The sequence below is a fragment of the Chanodichthys erythropterus genome, chromosome 8 (genome assembly GCF_024489055.1).
Source record: "Chanodichthys erythropterus isolate Z2021 chromosome 8, ASM2448905v1, whole genome shotgun sequence".
NCBI lineage: Eukaryota > Metazoa > Chordata > Actinopteri > Cypriniformes > Xenocyprididae > Chanodichthys > Chanodichthys erythropterus.
In genome coordinates this window covers 4,318,538-4,341,490 of record NC_090228.1, presented here as the reverse complement: position 1 = coordinate 4,341,490, position 22,953 = coordinate 4,318,538, and the positions used below count along the sequence as shown (strand labels likewise).

General features: G+C 37.8%; 3 protein-coding genes across 5 annotated transcripts; 1 reads left to right on the top strand and 2 right to left on the bottom strand.

Annotated features, from left to right (window-relative positions):
* Positions 1 to 1,603: 1,603 nt before the first annotated feature.
* Positions 1,604 to 2,967, bottom strand: LOC137023787 (tetraspanin-7-like). Its single transcript, XM_067390858.1, has one exon. The coding sequence runs from the start codon at positions 2,884 to 2,886 to the stop codon at positions 1,798 to 1,800; it is 1,089 nt and encodes a 362-aa protein (XP_067246959.1). The 5' UTR covers positions 2,887 to 2,967; the 3' UTR covers positions 1,604 to 1,797.
* A 1,822-nt stretch (positions 2,968 to 4,789) lies between these two features.
* Positions 4,790 to 10,264, top strand: si:dkey-14d8.1 (uncharacterized). The gene is made up of 7 exons (XM_067391513.1): positions 4,790 to 4,965; positions 6,012 to 6,208; positions 6,290 to 6,379; positions 6,485 to 6,580; positions 6,677 to 6,787; positions 6,924 to 7,077; positions 8,567 to 10,264. Exons 1-7 carry the CDS (start codon positions 4,932 to 4,934, stop codon positions 10,255 to 10,257), a joined length of 2,373 nt encoding a protein of 790 aa, XP_067247614.1. The 5' UTR covers positions 4,790 to 4,931; the 3' UTR covers positions 10,258 to 10,264.
* A 2,387-nt stretch (positions 10,265 to 12,651) lies between these two features.
* zgc:113263 (uncharacterized protein LOC503753 homolog) lies at positions 12,652 to 22,833 on the bottom strand. Of its 3 annotated transcripts, none has more exons than XM_067391510.1 (20): positions 22,629 to 22,833; positions 22,193 to 22,386; positions 21,975 to 22,070; positions 21,803 to 21,898; positions 21,609 to 21,719; positions 21,409 to 21,532; positions 20,632 to 21,057; positions 19,702 to 19,948; positions 18,442 to 18,620; positions 18,131 to 18,356; positions 17,867 to 18,009; positions 16,998 to 17,247; positions 16,746 to 16,864; positions 15,717 to 15,966; positions 15,510 to 15,616; positions 15,051 to 15,300; positions 14,793 to 14,902; positions 13,479 to 13,737; positions 13,224 to 13,376; positions 12,652 to 12,785 (listed from the first exon to the last, which is right to left on the bottom strand). In XM_067391510.1, the coding sequence occupies exons 1-20, from the start codon at positions 22,654 to 22,656 to the stop codon at positions 12,758 to 12,760; spliced, it is 3,396 nt and encodes a 1,131-aa protein (XP_067247611.1). In that variant the 5' UTR covers positions 22,657 to 22,833; the 3' UTR covers positions 12,652 to 12,757. The 3 variants fall into 3 exon arrangements, with proteins under 3 accessions (XP_067247611.1, XP_067247613.1, XP_067247612.1); XM_067391512.1 differs by having other exon boundaries at positions 14,793 to 14,899; XM_067391511.1 differs by having other exon boundaries at positions 19,702 to 19,945.
* Positions 22,834 to 22,953: the final 120 nt, after the last annotated feature.

Below are 22,953 nucleotides of genomic sequence, written 5' to 3'. Positions count from 1 at the left end.
ACCGCATGCACACAGTAAACCACAACAAATCCATCCAAGTTCATCTATCGCAAATATTCTTCCTATTGCCATCTGCATAGCCTATCACTGTAGACTAATATATATTTACAGCAAGAGTCATCTGAGGGATCTAATCATAGTTGTCTGTGGATAGAGATGGCTTTCTTTCCACTATGTGGCAGGTCATTAAAGAGGTAGACAGCACCTGTCACAGTTTCCAGTGATTCATCACTTGATTGTAATTGCAGCAGGGGTAGTGATAAAGAAATACATACCCTCATAAATAAGCTTGTTTGAAATTGCAGATTGTGGTTCGGCCAGCTACCTTTGGGGAATCAAAACATAAATCAAGTGTCTATCCATTTCAGAAAGTAGGCTACAATAAAATGTACCGTTTTGTTTCAACCACACAACCAGATGAAGCTGTGCATACTGGTTTCAAAAGTGAATTGTGTCTACAAAGTAATTAGTTGCTGTTGTTTAACCTTTTTTGTTGTTGTTGTTGATGACATGACAGGCACATTCAAGGAGATGAAATATGTTATTTTTATTTTCTCATATTATTTTCATTTTCTTTTTAAAATTGTGTGCTTTTTCAAATTACATCCAATCTGGCTCCATTCTTTTACGTAATGCACATTTTTCAAGGTCCAATCAGTTCCAATAAATAAAAAACACATTCCGCCATGCATATTTCTCATTTCAGATAATTCAGAACATTAAATGAAATGGGTTGCAAGCAACAATTCACAATTATGAATTATATATTGTTATTATACATAATTTTTTTTTTAGAAAGTAATCATATCTTTTGTGTTTTTTTCTTTTAACTTTTAAGTGGCAATATTTATGTAATCAATGTACAATTATAATAACCTGCCAGTGAAGCATTCAATAGCAAGAGTTTAGAAACCTTATAAGGAATTAAAGGGTTAGTTCACCCAATAATGAAATTTCTCTCATTAATTACTCACCCTCATGTTGTTCCACACCCATAAGACCTTCGTTCATTTTCAGAACACAAATTAAGATATTTTGATGAAATCTGAGGTTTTTTTTTTTTAATCTTCCATTGAAATCAATGAAATTCCCAAATTCTAGGTCCAGAAAAGTAGTAAAAACATTGTTAAAATAGTCAACGTGACTACAGTGGTTCAACCTTAATATTATGAAGCGATGAGAATACTTTTTGTGAGCAAAGACAAAACAAAAATAACGACTTTATTCAACAAATTGGTCTCAGTACTGAGCCAGCGTTTGGATGTAGAACCTGGAAGCTCTGCAACATAAATAATGACATGAAGGTGAGTAATTAATGACAGAAATTTAATTTTTGACTAACCCTTTAAACCCCATGGACTCTACAATCAGTGTAACATGGGCCATTAATAGAAAAACAATTTACAGAATATATATTAAACAATGCATATAAGCTATTTCTAACTTTTTACACATAACATAATATTTCAGTCAGTAATCGAATAAAACTAAATGTCTACAAACATATCAAAGAGATACCATTCACCGATCTATACATATTATAGAATTTTATAGAACTTTTTTGTTTTACTTTGGATAACTACTGGACAAAAACACAAGTCATTCGGAGTCATGCAACAATCAAAGAATGTACAAATATTTAAATTATGCTCTACCTAAACATTTGCAGTATTTTTGACTTTTTTTTTTGCATTTGTCCATAAAATGTTGACTGCTTTTTTCCTCAAAACTGATCTAAACGCAAGACACTGCAGCAAGTAAAAGCCCAGGCAAAGGAAATTCGCAATGCTTTTTATTTCAACGGGCTTGTCTTCGTGGTCTAGGCGAAAGACGATTGGCAAGCAGGCATGCGAGGGCTATACCTGCCACCTGGATGAAAGCAAGGCCCAGGACTGTTGCTGCAATGTGAAAAACATTGTCATTTACCAAGCTGAAGACTTTGCGGAAACAACCGGGAGCATGAATCCCTGCTAGCTCGATGTTCATGCCTCCATTCTCTGGCAATGGTCTGTTGTGGCAGCCTTTGCGTTTTATGCAGCAACTGTCTGGTAAAGACACAGCAGAGGAATCATTCCCCAAACTTCCTGTTGAGTACACAGCATCTTGGATAGCCCAATCGGACATTAGCCAATCACGCCAACCCTCAGCACCACAGCACTCCAGCGCCCTCTGAAGGCTGTCCAGCGCATCTGCACGGCCCTCGTCTTCTCCATAATCTAATACAGCTTTCTGAAGTCCGCTACGGAAACCTTCAGCGATATCCTCCCTGTAGAAGAGCCCCGAGAGACCCGCCGCTAGTCCACCTATGAGCGTGACCAACTGGAAGAAGCCATATGCCCGTAAAAGGTAAGGAAGGTTGGCAGCCACTCCCAAACATCCTAAAAAGCCCCAGGCGGTCACAGCAGCACCTGTGCCTAACAAGATGATGGGAGCGTTAGGGTAATGGTTCGCAGATAGTAGCATGTAGTCGGATAGCGAAGCCTGCGCCCATATGCCCAGAGTAAAGATTGCAAGGCCTGCTGCCCAAAAAAGGAAGCTGAAAATCAGGAGTGCAAGGCGCAGCAAGGGCATGACTCCCACCGCCCGGCAGCACGGTGGGGCAGCACCAACTGCAGGCACAGGGGGCGCCAGCGAGGCCTCTGAGCACAGCGATAATGAAAGACGTTGATGCTGGTCAGCGTAATCTCGGGAGGGTGAGAGCAGATAGCCAGGGAGTGCCGAAGGCCGACGGGAAACAGAGGGTAGAGCCGGTCGCAGAGGGGAAGATAGTCTTTGAGTAGCGTGCAACTCTCGCTCCCACTCCTTTGCACGGCAGGGACTTGGCCGAGCTGGCAGTGAGTCGTAAGGCGGCGCAGAGCTCATGGCCTCGTCTTTATCTACCACCATTTCACTCTCTCTCTTTTACTCCTCCCTTTGTTTCTCCTCTCTTGAAAACGTCCTTCCTCATCTCTCCAGCCCGTGCTTTATGGCTGGTCATCAACCCACCAGTGCCTATTCACACCCTCATTTCACCATAAATCGTCTTTGGATGAACACATGGCACGCTTATCTTCGTCTGCAGATTTTCCACTCGCTCTCCGCAGTATTTCGATGTTTATTTGCGGCATTTCTTACACTCTCTTGCTGCTGCAGTGGCCGTCTGTACTGCGTCTCTGACAATATGTGGGGGGGAGGGGGTTTGGTGATTATATGGCTATGATGCTGTTAACCCACACCACCCTGATCTCCCTTTACTAGTGCAGGAGCCCCGGTTCAGCATCATAAATGTCTGTTTTGATCGATATGTGGTCTTAATGGGCCTTTAATAATCTAATGTCTTTACAACACTGGTATTGATTAGTTTTTAGATTAAATCTTACAGATATTCAGCACTACTCATTCATGCTATAGTATGTGTGTTTGTGTGTATTAAATGTCACATTTTGTATTAGATATTGATTGTCATAAATATTAAATTTGCTGTCCTATATCTAGATATGCACATTAGCTGAGATTAAATCATAAATCATTTAAACAGCATTGAAAGAGTTATGTTGTATCGTGACTTGTTGGCTACTTTACCCTCACTATCTGCTCCAAAAAATAATTTTAATACATTTAATACATAAACATGTAATACACTTTATTTTAATTACAAGTCATTCAGTTTGTTTAATTTTAAATAAGAAAATAAATTATTCATATGCAGGCATAATTTATATATTTGTCTAAATAACATATTTGAAGCATTTAAGCAAAATCTTAAGAAGGAAGATTTACATACCTTTACTTTTCCTACAGATGTGATCCATGTACTCCAGTTCAACCATGCAAAACACATAATTAACAGGCCAAAATTAACTCAGGAAGCTGACGAAACATCTTCAAACAACACAAAATTCTCTAACCTCCTCTCTTGACAGCTAAATTAAATGATCCGTTCCATAATAAATGTCCTCTTTCTGAATAATGAACAGCTATTTTGTATGACATTTCCTTAGGCAAACAACTTACCTTGACTGAACCAAATTAACAGTTCAATAATATATATAAATAGCTGGAACTCATTATGTAAACAAAAATCAAATTTAATTTAACAGCTAATGTTTTTGTTTATCCTACACCAGACTTTGACCTTTTGCATGCATTGCACCCATACAGATTCACACAGAGGAAACACTTAATGGTGATGATCCATATTTATCAAATCTATGAATAGAGCAGTATCTCCTTCAACAGACATTTGAAAAAGCTTGGGAAATGTGACTCTCCTTTTCTAGTGCATCAGCCGTCTCCTCCATCACATCATTCCTCCTTCCACAGAACCACTTATGATTCTTCCTCAAATTAATGCATTTTTAAGAATGGAGGTGCTTTTAAGAAGACATCTGTCAGTGAAGGCAGTGAAAAGAGAACACAAAATGTGAGAGAAGCAATATTGTGCTTGATTGGAGACTATCTATAATAAACGAAGATGTACGTACTGAATCTCACAACTCCTCTGAATTGCTATCAGTAAATCTGAAATATGCATGCACCCATGTTTTTTCTAGTAATGTGCAATTACTGTTACACTGTTTGATGATACTTACACTTGAGTCAATTCTTTGTTGGACAAAGCTGGACTTTACGTATCACCTGTAATGCCACATATCCTTCACTTGCAAATATATAAAGCGACATTTTATTTTACAACAGGTGGCAACGTAGGACACTGCATCCGCCAGACCTGATGCGGTGTCGTGCATGTCCAAACACAACAAAAAGCGCGGAATAAAGACCCACTTCCGGCTTCTTCCGGTATCCCGTTCGAGCGTTGTTGTTCGTTGCTTCGGTCAACTTCACGACAATCGTTCACAAGTGCGTTTAACTGTTATTATGGTTTGAGTCAGTGACATGAAGCGTTCAGAGTTTGACTAAAAGAAAGTATAGATTTATTCTAACTTTAAATAATGGAAATCCTTAACTTAGAGAGTCGCGAGGCGGGTGAGTATTTTTTAGCTTGTGAGCTAAATGCTAAGAGAGTGAAGCTAGCACAACCAATCCTATTAAAGTTACTCACACACCACAACTCAAAACACACTTGTTTATAGTATTATTTTAAGAAGGGCCTGATAAACTAAAGTTTTAATTTGTTCTGTCATTTGCCATTATTGAAACTGTATTATTGTAGAAAAGTGTTAAGTAGTTTTAATGCTGAATAATGACTGTTAAAAATACATTTTCTGATTACAGTTCTATTTATATTATTAATTACAAGTTGTACGTAGTCTTTAAATTAAGATTTAAATTGTTTAGTTAAGTTTTATTCTTACCTAGGTGAAAAATATAGTAATTTATAGTGTTTATGAACCATGCTATAATAAATTGTAGTATACTGTATATGTTATTTTATTTACATCACTTTGTTAATGAATGCTACAGCATACTGTAGTATTAACTATAGTGAACTTATCAACTGTAATAAATACTGTAGTATACTTTAGTTTTTACTACAGTAAACTGTAGTGTATTTTAGTATAAAATACCGTATAAAGTAAACTTAGTACAGTATTTATTAATGTAGTTTATACTATATATAGATTTACCAAAATAAATTCAATTACTTCACTATAGTATGGTTCAAAAACTATAGTATTTACTATAAATTACTATAGTATTTTTTTCTCCTGGGTAAGTATAAAGTTTTCAGCATGTATGTAAAGTTTAATATACAACATGCAAAATTATCATCTTATTTGGGCATGTAGAATTTGCACATTGCAGATTTATTTAACATTAAAACTTAACTGAACCAGATTTCTTCTTTGATGGAATAAAATGTATTATTGTCTATAGCCTATATTTATAAAAGGATGTGTATGTGTTCATTGTTTATCTAAGAACAGTAACTGTTTAAAACAAGAAATAGACTTATACATCTGAATTACAATGAAATTCATCAAAACTTTTCAGAAATAAGAAGGTCTATATATTTTCTACTGGTATTTCATTTATCTGCACCACCTTTATTTTTCTTTCCCCCCCTCAAGCTCTCCCTCTCTCTGCCCTGCGTCTGGTTGTGCCGCCTCTTCGGCTGATGTCAGCGTTTCTATGGCAGGTGATTCAGCGTCGTAATGTGACGCAGTACGGGAAGCTGGAGCAATTTGTGATGCTGGTGACAGAGACCGTTCCAGACATCATGAGCCGAAGTCTGGTTAATAAACTGATCTTTCACATGCGTAAAAAGGTAAATCTTATTTGTGCAAAATTTTTCAAAAATATTTTTAAGTAAGTATTGCACAGGTAACGTTGGATTTTTTTCTTTTAGGTGATCTTGGAGCTTTGTCTGAAAGATCAAATGCCAGATCTGTGGATCATTCAGGCACATCTTGATTCTCTTCGGAATCTCACACACAAAGTAAATGTTTGTTTTTGCAATTGCACTAACCATATACAGAAATTGTTTCAGCAAGTTGTTGCATAAGTATCAGTGTCTTGTTTCTTTGCTTTCAATTTGTTGCAGTGTAAAGATGTGGAAAGTGAAATTATCAATAACAAATTCATTAGAATGGTGCACAGCATTTTAGAGGACGCAGAAAAGAAAGAGAATTTCATCCAGGTTAGTCTTTCGCTTCATCTCTCTGTAAAAAGAATGTTTAAAACATTAATGAAAATTAAGTGTTTCCATGTTTCACCTCTGTTTCTCTGTCCTCAGCATGTCTTCCCTGTAGAATATGGTTCAGGATATGATGCCGTATTACAGAGCCTTGCATGGGAGTTCCTGTCTCGAGTGGAAGACCTTCTGCCAGTGCCCAACCTTAAAGAGGTGTGTCCTTATTCAAAGACTGCATGATGAATGTAGATTTTTTTTTATCCAGTTACAACAGAAGTAGAACTGGTAAATCCTTCTGTAACTTTGTAAAATTCAAGGTAACTGACTTGAAATCTGATGATTTTCTCAGACAGCCTCACGGCTTTGTGGTGGCCTTGCGATGATGGAGGAGATTGTGCAGCCGCTCTCTGATCCAGTTGAGATAAAGGATGTGCTCCAGCACTTTAAAACCAGAAGATTGCACGCAAAAAACAATGAGCACTCTCCGGGAGTTATCAGTGAAAGTGAGCTTTACTATTGCTACTGTACCACATTTTAAAGGTGCCCTAGAACCAGTTTTTAAAGGATGTAATATAAGTCTAAGGTGTCCCCTGAACGTGTCTGTGAAGTTTCAGCTCAAAATACCCCATATATTTTGTATAATTAATTTTTAACTGCCTATTTTGGGGCATCATTAACTATGCATCGATTCAGGCTGCGGCCCCTTTAAATCACGTGCTCCCTAAAAAAAAGGAAAATAGCGACCGCTCTTGTCTCCGTGAATACAGTAAGAAACGATGGTAACTTTAACCACATTTAACAGAAAGACAATTCACAAATATTACTAAAAATATCATGATATCATGGATCACGTCAGTTATTATTGCTCCAGCTGCCATTTTTCGCTATTGTTCTTGCTTGCTTACCTAGTCTGATGATTCAGCTGTGCACAGATCCAGACGTTAATACTGGCTGCCCTTGTCTAATGCCTCGATCATGGGCTGGCATATGCAAATATTGGGGGCATACATATTAATGATCCCGACTGTTACGTAACAGTCTGTGTTATGTTGAGATTCGCCTGTTTTCTGGAGGTCTTTTAAACAAATGAGATTTACATAAGAAGGAGGAAGCAATGGAGTTTGAGACTCACTGTATGTCATTTCCATGTACTGAACTCTTGTTATTCAACTATGCCAAGGTAAATTAAATTTTTGATTCTAGGGCACCTTTAATAACTGAATTAAATACCGAGATATTTAATTTATATTTAATTAATATGAAACTTACAAAACATGTCTGGATAATTTTTTTTTATTGTGACAATTAAGCAAATTGTAATTTATAATACTTAATTGTTTATTATTTTAAAGGTGCAGTAAGCGATTTCTGAGAAACACAGTTAATATTTGAAATCAACCCAAACAAACACACCCATCCCTTCATTGCTCCACCCCCAAAATGCACAAACGTGCAATGCAAGAATGTATGTCTCTTTATCATAGCTAAAGCAAAGTAATGCTTCAATAACACTCAAAACTGTCCTGTTACTATAGCTAACATTACAACAACAGCATATCTTGGTTCTGTGAAACATAGCAAAACCAATATTACTCACGTATGGAACAACGCAAACCTCTGCATCCAATTTTTTTTTTCTAATATTAACACAGATCCTAAAGCTCTTGCCTGATCATAATCCATCTTTTTCCAGTGATATTCCTCCTTTTGTAATGTCTCTCAGCCATCACTCTTTCTACAGTCTTTCTTCAAATCTCCCTCTTGCTCACTCTCCTCCTCCATCATGAGTGGACACAACCCCCTACTGCTGTAAATGCTCAACAGCATTTCTCAGACATCGCTTACTGCACGTTCAACTTAAATTGTGACCTGAACATGATATTGTGAGATTCATCCATAAACACAAAGTTGTATTAATTTCAATGGAATTATTGTGAAGACATCATTTGAATATTTCCTAAGGAGTTTTTTTTTTTCTTTTGGTCTGTACAGTGTCCATTCCTTCTACAGCTGAAGTAGTATGTTTACCTCATCCAATCGTACAAGAAACAGTCTCGCCAGCCATTGCCATTGAACACGAGGAACCGTTGCCCCCCACTTCCATTGCACAAGAGACAATTATAATTGAATCAGAAGGCACAGAGAACCAATCAGAATCTGATCACGCGGCCATTGCCATAATGAGCCCCTCTCAGAGTTACACAGAAGAGGCTGAGCCTTTAGCTGAAAGTGAGGAGTTCACAGTGATAACTGGCACTGAAGAAGCAGTGGATGGTTTACAACAAGAAGAGACACTTTGTGAAGAGAAAGATTCAGGCATCTGTGAAGTCCAGCAGATCTACCTCACCGCCGACGGCTCTGCCGTCGTGGTGTCAGAGTATGAGAACGAGGGAGAGGAGACGACTCAACTGCAGTTCCTAGAACAATCAGAGATGGTGGAAACATCTGGTGTAAGGCAAGTCAGTTTAGAGCAGTGGATCTCAGAATTAACTGGAAAGGGCGTCTCTCTACCAGCTTTGCCTCCAACTCCTGTTGAGATTGTGAGGGAGGAGACCATCTACGTTCCTGTCATAGAAAGACCACCATCTGTAAAGTCCATTATTCACAGAAAGAGCAGTCCACCTCGAGCCGCTCTTTCCAAAAAGGCAGCGGCCGCTGCTTCAGAGTCCCAGACAACGCAGGAAGAGAAAAGACACACGTGTCCCGAATGTCACAAAGAGTTCCGTTTCGAGTGCCTGCTGAGGAATCACATGCGCACACACACTGGCGAGCGGCCGTTCCAGTGTTCAGACTGTGGCAAAAGCTTCAGGTGCCTCAGCTTCCTGACCAATCACATCAAAACGCACTCGCTCGCCAGACCTTTCAAATGCTCGCAGTGCGTCAAGACCTTTCGCAAAAAAGCGGACCTCATCAAGCACATCCGTGTGCACACTGGTGAAAAACCATACAAGTGTACCATCTGTGGAAAGAGCTTCTCCCAGGGCTCATACTTGAAGATTCACCGCGAATGTCACACCTCAGAGAACCTGCACCAGTGTCCTCACTGCGACAAGAGCTTCCCGACAGCATTTAAGCTGTCCATCCATGTCCGCTACCATTCCATGGAGCGCTCGTATCAGTGTAACCAGTGTGGGAAGAGTTTCATCTATGCTAGCCTCCTCCGGAGACACAAAGGTTATCATGCAGGCGAGCGCCAGTACTTGTGTTCCATCTGCGGCAAGTCCTTTGTCTATATGTTCGACTTGAAGAAGCACCAGCGTAACCACGAGAGACCAAGGCTCAAGATCCCGTGCACCCTGTGTCACAAGACGTTTGCGGGACCAGAGATGCTGAGGTGCCACCTGCGCATACACACCGGAGAACGTCCGTTCCGCTGCAAGATTTGCGGAAAAGCCTTCTCTCAGATTGGGAACATGAAGAGACATGAGCGTGTGCACACGGGCGAGCGGCCGTTCACCTGTGAAAGATGTGGAAAGACTTACAAGCACTCATCTCACCTGAAAAACCACATGCTCAGCCACACGGGTGAGCGGCCGTGGCAGTGCTCTCATTGCGGGAGGAGCTTCAAGTTCGCTGGGCCTCTGAAGAAGCATGAGAGGATTCACCTGGCCGAGCGAGGCAATCGCAGAAGGACCTACGACCAAACTCGTGGCCGCGTAAAGCTAGAACCCAAAAGCCCTTGACTGAACATGAACATGCAAATATGCAGATTTAAAATGACTAGTTAATTTTATGTCAGCTGATACTTTAAAAAGGTAATGTTTTGTTTTCCAAACCATGCTTGTTTATGCAACCCATATTTGAAACTGCACATGAAAATACTTTATAAATTTGTACTTTACATAGTTGGTGGCATTTATAAATTTAAGTTGATAATAATTGAGTTCTTCAATCAAGAAGGCTTGTTGTCATAGTCATGGGGATGTCTAAATCATGCTGGTCAAGTCATTTCATCAAACAAATAAATAATCTGTTTATTGCACAGTAAAATGCCTAAGAACAGAATCAATGTGGGGTTTAAAACAAAAAAAAATTTCTTAATGGTTGTCCACTTGGCCAATTTAGAAGCATATTGGATAAACTCATTCCAGATTGTCTGGAAGAGCTGTAACAATAACACTGTCCGCTCTTCCACCGTCACTGAGCAATGCAATGTGTTTTTGTACACAAACATCCTTTACTGATTCTGATTCTTAAAGGGTTAGTTTACTCAAAAATGAAAAAAAAAAAAAAAAAAAATTGTCATCAATTATTTACCTGTGTGACTTTCATTCATCTTTGAAACAGAAATTAATATATTTTAATGAAATCTGATTGTCCCTTCATTGACAGTCTATACAACTACCATTTTAACAATTCAAAAAGTTCATAAAGAGATAGTAACACTAATCCATATGAATCCAGCGTATTAGTCCAAAATTTCCTAAGAGACTTGATCGCTTTATGAACAGATTTAATGTAGGCTTGTATTTACTGGTGATCTTTTTGAAGCAGGGACAGTGTTTCGAAGATGAACAAAAGTCTTACAGGTTTGGAACGATATGAGGGTGAGTAAATGATAACAGAATTTTCATTTAACCCTTTAATTTGGCTCGTGCCAATACACATTGGGTACACTCTTAAATTGAGATTGAGATTTAGGCAATGACCTTTGGCATCCTGTGTAACAGTAACTTACATTTGTATAATATATATATTAAAATTTGTTAAATCTAGCAAATATACTTTAAAAGCTAATGCTTTTGTACAAAATGGAAATTATTTTCAGTTTTTTTTTTTTCTTCATGTAGCACAAATATGATTCTTTTTATGATACAAATATACAATATAAATCCATTTTCTGGAAGTTTCTTTTTTGGAAAGATTATGCACTCGGTTGAGAAATCAGTCTGCACCAGGAAGAATTCCCTAAAGTTATTTCATTATGTTCTAAAATACTTCAGACAAGGTCTATTTGTTACAATGAAAGAGTTTTGCTACAAATTCATACTTAGTTTTTCTAATTTCTGTTACTACTTACTGTTAATTGTTCGGTAATAGACCTGTGACTTCAGGATGCAGTTTGCATCTTTCTATGCAAATCCAATAGAGGGTATGCATTGACGTCATTTTCCTGCTGGAATGTGCTCCCTCAGCCAGACTGAGTGGCAAAAGAGCCTGCTGCATGTCTGGATTTAATAGAGGAAACTGCGAAAACGCAAGTAAAACAAACGATTAAACTAAAGGTTGGACTTGACAGTGTGTTCCTGTTATAACCAAAGATCCAGTAATCCATGGATACTAACATCCAGTCAGGAATCGTGTTTACAGACATTTATATGTGCCTGATTCCAACTCCGGAGAAAAACCTAACGCAAATTTGCATGAGAACGCTTTATATTATATATTTATTTATTATATATATATATATATATATAGGTAGGTCTAAATCCGGGTGATGACTTATATCAATGTTATTTATCGTCCAGTCCTAAAATTTGTATAGTTTTTGTCAGTGTTTATTTAAAAACACCCAATTATGCAGAATATAAGATGGTAAATATTTAATTGATATTGTCAATACAATATATAAAAACAATACAATATATAGGGCATGATTTTTACCCCAAAATTCAACATATTGACAAAATGATAATATCCTCAGATTTCTTGTAAAATCTTTTTGTACTGTCAATTGCAAAGCTCTTTCCCATTTTGAATGTGTTTGTTCTCAGCATTCACACTGAAAACCAATGCTGCCACTCAGTGGGCGTAACGGCAGTCACTCTGTCCGATGGTGACGTCATGTGCATACCCTCAATACTGCCATCCCAGTCACACAAACAGGAAGCTGCCAAGCAGCTGAGACAAACTACATTTCAGCGCTAAATTTTACCCTGTGAAAATGTGTAATCAACTGAGACCACTTGACAACAGCACCAATAAGCAAATGTCTTTCCGATGTACATAAATATTAATGCAGAGAGAACCTGAACAGCTAAGGTCCTGTATTTCTGTTTCTTGAGAGGAAGATTTTTTTTTTTTGCAAATTCTTGGTTGGATTTCAGGCAATTAAAGGTCTGTGTGTGTGTCCTTAATCCATCCTCCACAGTCCACATGACAGAAAATACCTGTCTGATCTGATTTATATTCCTAAGCTCATATATCCAGGAGAATGAGTCTCGCTCCCCCTCCAGAGGTGATTCAGGGGCATTTGTGTAGCGTAGTCAGACTGAAAACGTACAGTAACAAAATATGGTTAATAACAAATATAGTAAAATGTGTTTTTCTCAAACATACACTAGCGTTCAAAGGTTTAGGGTCTGTAGGAATTTTGTAATGTTTTTGAAATAAGTCTCTTTGGCTCAACAAGAATGCATTGTCTTTCATGAAAAATACAGTAAAACTGTAATGTGAAATTTTTTTTTTTTTCATAATTTTTTGAGTAGAAAATTCAAAAGAACAACATTTATTTGAAATATAAATCGTCTATACTGTCACTTTAGATCAATTTAATGTCTTTGCTGAGTAAGAGAATTAATCTTTCAAAAAAATTGTAAAGACCCTAAACATCAGAACAGTAGTGTATATTTTTTTTAAAAAGTTTGCATTTACACACTTCACCTTTAACATCAGGAAAAAAGTAAACATTTTCACAGTTCCGATTCACCTGTGCTCTGCTTTTGAAGACCTACTGGGGTTTTTTCTCCCAACTAACTCTGGCTCCTGAGCCGTGGTGGTTTCGGTCTCGTCTAGAGGGTACTTCTCAAATATTTTATTTAGCTGCTTGAAGAACTTCCACTCCACCTGCTCCCCTTGGTTTCTAAGAGTTGAGAAAAAAAAAAAATATATATATATATATGCAATTCTTACATTTAATTACATTTCAATATTTCATTTTTGAGGTCAAAGTTGTTGTATCTACCTGTAATTATCAAGACACTGGCGGTAACTGGCCTTCAGTCTTTTAATCCTGGAGCGACACTGTTCATCTGTCCTGCTGTAGCCCTTCTCAGCCATGACCAGTGCGATCTGCTGGAAAACAGGTTTGCGTTTGACGCAGCCTTTCAGCCTCTCTTGGATGTGGTCGCTCCCCCAGATGGATATAAGTGTGTGTGTCTCACTGTCACCCCATGCCAGCTTTGGCCCTTCCACAGTTGGCGGTTTGGAGAGAGCTAGGGAGTCTAGACATGCAAAAACAGGTCCAAATGCATCACCTGCATATCTTCACAAATTATATTCAAACTGTTTGATATCATGAAGAACTTTCAGTCAGAAAGTTAGAAAGGGAGACTATGGCTACATCAACATTAATCCAGATACATTTAAGGACGCATCTTTCATCCACACTCAAAATGAGGTATTCAAAATATCATGTGATGATGTATCGACAGACATCTGAGTTTATACCAGTATGTGCTAAAATACATTTTAATTTGTACAATCTTCATATTACATTCCGTTAAAGATGACTGAAAATTTGCCCGCAATTGCTGTCCTTGTGGCAAGACATGAGGACCTGGACGCATGTAAGTGGTGAGATATTTTGCTAATACAATGATCATGCCTGAATAGTGTGAGCACTTTATTATTTATGTCTGATCTCTCTGGATCATTTTAATGAGCTTTTTACATTTTATGCTTGTGCAGTAAGATGTTTTAAAGGAGCTACAGAATTCAGAAACCCTTGTTATTAGCAACACCAGTGACCGTTAAGTGAACTGCAACCAGAAACTTATTGCGATATATTAACGAACATCCTATGCTGCTGAGAGCGACGTTTAGATGAATATGTAAATATGTACCATGCACGTTCCTCTCAATAACAAAAACACAACAAAAATGACAGCAGTGAGAAAACAGCAGTTAAGAAAGCATCTGATCATTGTGATGTGGATGTTTGCACCAGCTCTGTAATTCACTGGCATCATGTCGACAGATGAGGTAATAAAAGTTACAGAGTTATGATTATAAAGTATATTTGAGACTATAGACTGTATAGATTTTGCTATGTGAGGCTACAGCTCGAATGAATCCCTTTTCTTTGCATGACACATTGACATTACAGCACAGGATAGCTCTTTTGGCATTATCCTGAACATTATAAGCATTCATATGTCAGTGAACAGAAGAGAGGCTCTCAGTAGCATGCATAAACATCACATCCTTTTCAGTCACATCCTTCACATAAAAATCAGTCGACAGGCACATTGACAACCTAGCAGAAAAAAAAAAATACCTGAATCTGAATCAGTTATGGATTCCAGCTCACTGATGTCCTGGTCATCAGTTGTTCTGTCCTTTAAAATAATCTGCTCCAGCTGATCATAGAATTTACACTCCTCCCTGCTGAAAAACACAGAATTGAAAATAGTATACCTCCATGTTCAGAATAGCAGTCTACCATACTACATACTATACCACATATTATGCATTTATGCTGTGCAGTTTTCTGAACAAAACTACTCATCAATGTAACAGACTTCAACTCACTCACCCATCGTAGTAAAACTGAGACTTGAGTCTCTTTATACGAGAGTGGCATTGAACGCCTGTTCTGTTGAAACCCAGTGCCATCATTCTCTTTGAAATATATCTGTATATGTGCCTGTTTTTGGGGCAGGACATGAGGCTGTGCTGCACACGGTCATCACCCCAGATGTCCAGCAGGGCCTGCGTCTCCCGGTCTGACCAGGTCATCTTCCTGCCTGACTCAGATACAGCTACCATGGCTGCCTGCTGGTATTCTGAGGAACAGCGAGTGGATGAAGAGTTTAGGTTAATGGAGTGATGTCATGCTGTGATTGGTCTACTCTGCTCTGATTGGTCAGACGGACCAGTCTGTTATTATAGGAATTTCTCTTTTTTGGGGGGGGGGGGTGACCTTTGAGATTCACAGAATGCATGTATGTATGTATCAATGAATTAATGAAAGAATGAATTTCAAATCACAAACCTGCATCCTGGTCATCATCATCAAAGACATCCATGGAAAAGGCCTCATCACCCAGAACCTGCTCCAGTTTATCATAGTATTTACAATCTACACTCTCTATGCCACATCTAGATGAGAACAATAAAGAGGACATTATTAAACCTCAGCTAAAGACATTTCACCCATTTCATTTTCAAAGTCAACAAGCAAAAATAAAGCCAAACTCACTTTTTCCTTTCGTAACACTGTCGGAAATTCTTTGTCAGGTTCTTGATCTTCCATCTGCATTGCTCTGGTGATTTGAAGAATCCCTGACTGTTCAGTTTCTCTGCTATATCAGCAAACACATGGCCATTATGGACGGATCCTCTCAGGGCTTCCTGCACCTCATCTTCCGCCCAAATGTCTATTAGAGCTACAGTTTCAGAGTCTGACCAGGATGCTGTCTGGTCCACCCTGCTGCAGGTGTCCTGGGAGTCTGACAGAAAACGTTAACATGTTATTTTCAACTGAATTAACAAAAACATGTATTACTACAATATACAAAATCATTTTAGGGTTGAATTTCTAGAAAAAACAAACATACCGTAATATAATTATGTACTATGTTATAAAATGACATCTCAAATTCAGTTATCAAAAACTGAAATAATACACATTTCATTTCTGTAACATAGACATTTAAAGGGACCTATTATGCCCTTTTACAAAGTCTTGATTTTGTTTTTGGGCTCTACTAGGATAGATTTACATACTTGAATGTTCAAACAACACCTTATTTTTCACATATTTTACATTGTTGCAGCTTCTTTCTTCCCAGTCTGTCAGTAATACTCTGTTTAGTTCCTGTCTCTATGAAGCCCCTCCTTCTGAAAAGCAAAATGTGCTCTGATTGGTCAGCTGGACCAGTGTGTTGTGATTGGTCAAGCATTGAAATGTCACACCCCTTAACATAACCGCCAGTTTCAACACACTACTAACTCAACCAGGTCCCGCCCCTTTGTTTTGCATATGCCTTGGGCGGGAATTATTTCATTGATGAATATTGTGCCGTGTTTGTTCCTGGAAGAAAGACTACAACAGAGGCGTTTCAAAGAGTTCAAAAACAGTGCGCACTGATATAGAGAATAACTCCCGCTGGAGGGATTTTGTGTTTTGTAACTTCGCAGACCTTTTTCAATCTTAAACAGCAACATTACATGCTAAAGAAAATTGAAAATGTAAAAAAGCACAATAGGACCCCTTTATCAAAAGTACCTGATTTGATGCCATTGTTGGGTTCATTATCTCCTGACACTCTGGATGAAGCATTCTTCTGAAAAATGTCTTCCATCAGATCATAGAACTTAAATTCTATGCGTTCAGCTTCAGGTGAACTGCACAGAAAAAACACACACAAACTATATGCACATTCCATTAAAAAGTGCTCAGGCCATATTCCCAAATAATGTGCTCTCTTATTTGGCGCTGCATAACATAAATGCCTCTTGAATACGGTCGTCCACTGACCTGATGCTGTCCCTGCACTGCCTGTAGCTGATTTTGAGACGTTTGATTCTGGTATGGCATTGCTCAGCCGAGCGCAGGTATCCGTGAGCGTTCAGCTTCTCAGAGATCTCTAAGTAGATGTGGCCGTTGTGAGGGCAAAGCTGAAGGTTCCGCTGGACCTGTTCATTGCCCCATAACTGGAGGAGAATCAGCGTCTCGGCATCGGACCAGGCGACCTTCTTTCTATCATCCATGCAGTTCATTGCGGTTTCTGTGTTGGGTGAAGATAGGAGGACATGAAACATGTATAAAGAAGGCAATTGTATTATGCTTAAAAATGTATGAATCCCCATCCATGGAAACTGAAATGGCTAGAAGATCAAATCAAGCATTCAAACGTTTAGGGTCTGTAAGATTTGTTTTTAATGTTTTTTGAAATAAGTTTTTTATGCTCACCAAGGTTGCATTAATGTGATCAAAAATACAGTAATATTGTGAAATATTATTGCAATTTAAAATTACAGTTTTCTATTTGAATATATTTTAAACTGTAATTTATTCCTGTGATGCAAAGCATCATTACTCCAGTCTTAAGTGTCACAAGTTCCTTCAGAAATCATTCTAATGATTATTATTATTATTATTATTATCAAGGTTGAAAGTAGTTGTTCTGGTTAATATTTTTATGGAAAGCTACCATGCTACATTTTGTCAGGATTCTTTGATGAACATAAGAATATAAGAAATCTTTTGAGTTAATGCGTCCTTAATGGATTAAAAAAAAAAGAAATTCTTAAAAAAAAAAAAAAATCTTACTGACCTCAAACATTTGAACAGTAATGTGATACAAAACAATAGTCTACAGGAGAGTAACAGGAACAAACAGATACCTATTTCCTGGTATTTGTACACCTGGTATTCGATGTCTGTTGACTCCTCCTCTTTGATCTGTGATGAGCATGATTCTTCATTAGCCATAATTCTCTCCATCTGTTTATAGAATTTAAAGTCAACTTGCTCTTTGCCCTCAATGCTGCAAAATTCAAGAACAGCACTTTCAGTTATTTAAAATACAATAAAACATTTTTTTATGTTTTGCTTTCACTGCATCAGGAATATTTTAACAATGCCATTGAAGATGCCGAAGCACTCACTGTTTACTCTCGTAAGACTGTTTGAAGCACAGCTTCAGTCTTTTCACTCTACTCTGACACTGCTCCGCTGTTCGAACATAACCGTGAGCGGCCATCTTTTTTGAGATCATGGCAAAGATGTGTCCGTTCTGGAGAACCCCTCTCAGCTCTCGCTGGGTTTTGTCTTCTCCCCAGATCCTGATGAGCGTTTGTGTCTCTAGGTCTGTCCATGGGATATTCCTGGTGCCTTGAGAGGGTGTAAAGTAAAACTTTGGTTAATAATGTGGCAAGTCTTAGATTTGCTGGACATATTGTATGAACTATATGCATACCCTCTAATCCAACATGACCAAGAACATCCCAGTCAGTGTCGTCTTCTGCCTGCTGTCCTGGGGACTCTTCTGGAATGCTGCCGTCATTAATTCCGTCTTCCTGTTCTGTAGAGTCTTTACGGCAGATAATTTTCTCCAGAACATTATAGAACTTCCATTCCGGTCTTTCTCCTCTCACACTGCCAAACAAACACAGATTCAGTTCAGTCATAATCAAAGAAAGAAAAAAAGGTTTATCTGAAAAAAAAAGAAAAAGAAATCTGAATTCAGTATTTGGGTTGCATGGGTTGCAAAAAAAAAAAAAAGTAAAATATTTAAATATATTTTAAAATGTAATTTATTCCTGTGGTCAAAGCTGAATTTTCAGCATTATTACTCCAGTGTCACATGATCCTTCAAAAATCATTTTAATATGCTGATTTGATTTGCTCCTTAAGAAACAAAGTTGAAAATTGTTGTGAAAATAGTTGTGCTATTTTCAACTTATTATCAAAGTTGAAAATAGTTGTGCTGCTTCATGTTTTTGTGGAAACCATGATACATTTTTTCAGGTTCAAAAGAACATTTATTTGAAATATAATTTTTAACACTATAAACTGTTTCTTTACTGAAAGATTTTAAAAATCTTACAGACCCCAAACTTTTAATGGGTGGTGTATGTCATGTCAATGTCTTATGTAAAAAGATGGATCCTATTTTTAACTATACACACAGTTATTTGTTGCAAAATTGATGGCCCTAGAATATTTCTTCACATTAAATGACATTCACAATAATAACAATAAAACCAAAAACATTGGTTTTTGGAAGTAAGTAAACTTACTAAGGAAGTAAACAGAGGCTATTTTGATTTAATGTCGACTTCAAATCAAGGTTTTTTCATCAACTAAAACTAGAACTATTAAAAACATTTCTGTTAATTGAAATAAAGCTGAAATAAAATAACATATAAATATTAGATGAAAAAGGTAAACGAAATGTTGCCTTGACAATAAACGGAAAGTTTCAGGTTAAGCACTAAAATTATTAACTATAAATAAATAAAACCAAAAACTAAAACTGAAATAAAAATAAATTAAACCTAAATAGCAATATTTAAAAAACTACTAAAAAGACAAAAGCACATAACAAAATTACAAAAAATTAAAGTAAAATTAACATGAAAAGTAAAAATAAAAAAGCTAGTTCAACATATTAATAAACTATAATCAAACTAAAAATAAAACAAAAACTAAAATAACACTTTCTAAATTAACTCACGTGTTTTCATGGCATTGTCGAAAGCTCATTTTCAAGCGCTTTATCCTGGTGTGACACTGCTCTGCTGTTCTGGTAAACCCTCTCTCAAACATCTTCTTAGAGATGAGGTTGAAAATGTGTCGGTTGCGGGCACAGTCTTTCAGACTCCGCTGGACGCTGTCTTTCCCCCATATGTCAATGAGGCCAAACGTTTCTTCCTCTGACCAAGGAACTTTTGAAGCATCAGAGGTCTGGTAGGAAGACTCTTCTGGGTAAATGAAGCAGAAAAGCGTGTAAATCCACTCAGTTGTTCATATGTGCATTATTAGAGTTTTATACTAGATTTTTAAGCTAAAGTCGTCTTCATGATGCTAAGGTTCTGTGGGTATAAGCCAAAGTGTAGCTTATACTATGAAGCCTTAGCAAGTGCCACTAATAAATTACAATAAAGAGGCGTTTTAAGTGATGATTTAAAGAGGAACTATCAAACCCTTTTATAAAGACTTGATTTTGTTTTTGGGCTCTACTAGAGTAGGTTTTCATGCTTGAAAGTTCAAAAAACAACATATTTTTTACATATTTGACATTGTTGCAGCACCTCTCTTCCCAGTCTGTCAGTAATGCTCTGTTTAGTTCCTGTCTCCCTCCTTATGAAAAGTACAGTGTGCTCTGACTGGTCGGCTGGATCAGTGTGTTGTGATTGGTCAAGCGCTTTGAGCATGTTAGAGAAATGTCACGCCCCTTACAATAAACGTCTCTCAACACTCTAATCCAGGCCCTTCATTTTGCACATGCCTTGAGCGAGAATTATTTAAATGAGGAATATTGTGATAGAAGAAAACTCAAGACTACAATGGGAGCGTTTTTTCATGCTCAAACAGCAACATTACACACTAAAGAAAGTTGAAAATGTAAAAAAGCACAATAGGACCCCTTTAAAAATGAACTGACCTGTGTATGCCCCCAAATGATTGATAAATGTGAACTCTCTGGACACTTCTGCGGTGTCTTTTCTTTTCCTTTTAGAGGATTTTTTGGAGGGTTTTTTGGTGTGTGTCTGATTCAGCCCTTCACCAATAGAGCTGTCATCATAACTGTTCCTCTTTCCTCTAGATTGGGCAGCCGCGATTGGCCAGTTTTGATCATCGTCATCGTCATCCTCTTCATCTTCTCTCTCCTCTGTCTCCATTTTGAATTTTCTCTTTTTAGCAGTGCAGCTAGATGTATCTGTATCATCTTTGTCTTGACCATCTAAATCGGCTCCCGATTCAGACGGGTCACCAGATTCTGTGTGATCGCTGGATATGACGACTCGAACCAGCGGAGGGAGAGATTGAGATGAAAATGTACAGCTGTTATGAACAGAGTGAAGAGACTCTGCAACAGAGAAAGACAAAGAGACACAATTCATTGAAAGTAGTACTGCAGAATACGTAAATGTTCAAATTAAGTGTTTGTTGCATTCTTGATTGCATTTTTAATGTTTAGTAATACTGTTAAGACCTCCCAAATGGTTCACTTTAATGAAACTGTTTCTTTGTCATTCAGGTTTCATTGGTGAAACTGTTCTATTGTCATTCTGACTGTATATGCCATCTGCTTTACAGCTTCACAAGCACAGATGCAACTGACTGAAATGTCAGAACTGGTTCTTGTATTCACATAATGCAAATGCATCTTATATAATCTTTCACATGGATATGGCACTGTTATCACAAAAACTTCTACCATTGTCCTGAAGATTTCCATTAGCTCTGTGGTGTTCAAGTAGGGTCTTCATTTGCTTCGGGACAGAAACTGAATGAATGCATTCCTCCAGAAGAGACGGACAGGCCCTGAGCCAAGAGACTGTCTGAGGAACAAAATCAGACTAACGGTTAGAGAAATAATACAGCAACAGTGTTCTTTACTGATGCTTATTGAAGTACCTGTGAAAGGTCTGGGACTGAAATCATCCGGTCCAGCTCTAGAAGGAAGACTTCCATAAGTGTCTGTAGGTTTTTGTCAAACTTGGGTCCGTATTCTTCTGGGAAAATGTTCTATTAATTGCAAAGGGGGAAAATTAATTGCATGGCACTGGAAGAAAAAGAGCCAAGTGCGTTGTGACTTTTGTGTTTGTAACCTGGAAGAAATGCTCCCTCTTTTCAGGATTGCTGATAAGGGTCCGAATGAGGTCCAAAAAACAGGCCTCAGATTCCCCCATGTCTTCATCAACAACCTGCAGAAATATACTTGAATTTTTATCTAAGCACAAACAGACAACCTCCAAATGTGAATGATTTGACCTCACTGACCTCACTGTTGACTTGAGGAGCACGGATTCGATCCACGTGAGGCTGAATTTCTTCCAGGTCAACATGATGTTGACCACGACACAGCTCCAGAAGACGCTGTGCAAAATAACAGATACAATACTGGAACTAATGTCTTCTTTAGAAACTGAAAAGCCATTTCTCTTTTACATGGTGGATCCTAAATGTTATCCGTTTTTGTGTACAGTGACATTTCGTACCCTTGCTCTTAAGCCAAGTATAAGTTGGGCTGTTTGATGGTCATTTAGAAGCTCTGGCACAGTCTTTGTCACCATGATTACAAACTCCTCCAGCATCCCATAGTGCTTCACCTGTCTCTGTTCTGTCACCTGCCACATGGCTGCAGACAGTAACCTCAAGTGTGGTACCATGAAGCTCATCAATGAAAGAGGGTCTGATTAAAAACAAAAACACCATTAGGAAACCATTTTTGGCCTATTTTATAATTTCCACTTTGAAAGATGGTATCCTTAAAAAATTTAAATAATTGATTATAATCTATTCCCAAAAGACGATGCATGATACACGTAAAAATGACTGAATTAATTACAATTCGTTCTATTATTTGAACATGTTGGTTTGTAGTGTTGTATTTTACCAAAAAGGAAAAACAAACTAGGAAAATAAATTACTCACCTTCGATTTTTGTCCACAGAGCTTCCATTGTTTACAACTTAAATCAACTTTAAAAAATCTCGATATTTATATTTTCAACAGCCGTGTAACATGATTCAGAAGAACGGCGCTAAAAAACGGAATACTTTTTCATTTCGATTTAATTTCCACCTGATCATTTCGTTCGTTTCAAAACACTGGACTGAACGACACAGATTCCGGTCTAATCCGCTTTGGTCTGGTCTACAGTGTAGTTCGAGTTCTCCCTCTGGTGGTGCAAAACCACATTATACTAGTTTTGCGAGGCCATCTCACAAACCCAGCTGCCAAACCATTCTTTCAACTC

What these genes read in the sequence shown, in the direction of transcription:
- si:dkey-14d8.1 (XM_067391513.1), top strand. Translation starts at nt 4,932, where the DNA reads ATGGAAATCCTTAACTTAGAGAGTCGCGAGGCGG. An exon ending in TTCGGAATCTCACACACAAA is followed by an intron (nt 6,380 to 6,484) that starts GTAAATGTTTGT and finishes AATTTGTTGCAG; the next exon opens with TGTAAAGATGTGGAAAGTGA. An exon ending in TCCGGGAGTTATCAGTGAAA is followed by an intron (nt 7,078 to 8,566) that starts GTGAGCTTTACT and finishes TGGTCTGTACAG; the next exon opens with TGTCCATTCCTTCTACAGCT.
- LOC137023787 (XM_067390858.1), bottom strand. Translation starts at nt 2,886, where the DNA reads ATGGTGGTAGATAAAGACGAGGCCATGAGCTCTGCGCCGCCTTACGAC.
- zgc:113263 (XM_067391510.1), bottom strand. Translation starts at nt 22,656, where the DNA reads ATGGAAGCTCTGTGGACAAAAATCGAAG. An exon ending in CAGTCCCAGACCTTTCACAG is followed by an intron (nt 21,533 to 21,608) that starts GTACTTCAATAA and finishes TTTGTTCCTCAG; the next exon opens with ACAGTCTCTTGGCTCAGGGC. An exon ending in GTACAAATACCAGGAAATAG is followed by an intron (nt 17,248 to 17,866) that starts GTATCTGTTTGT and finishes CACCCAACACAG; the next exon opens with AAACCGCAATGAACTGCATG.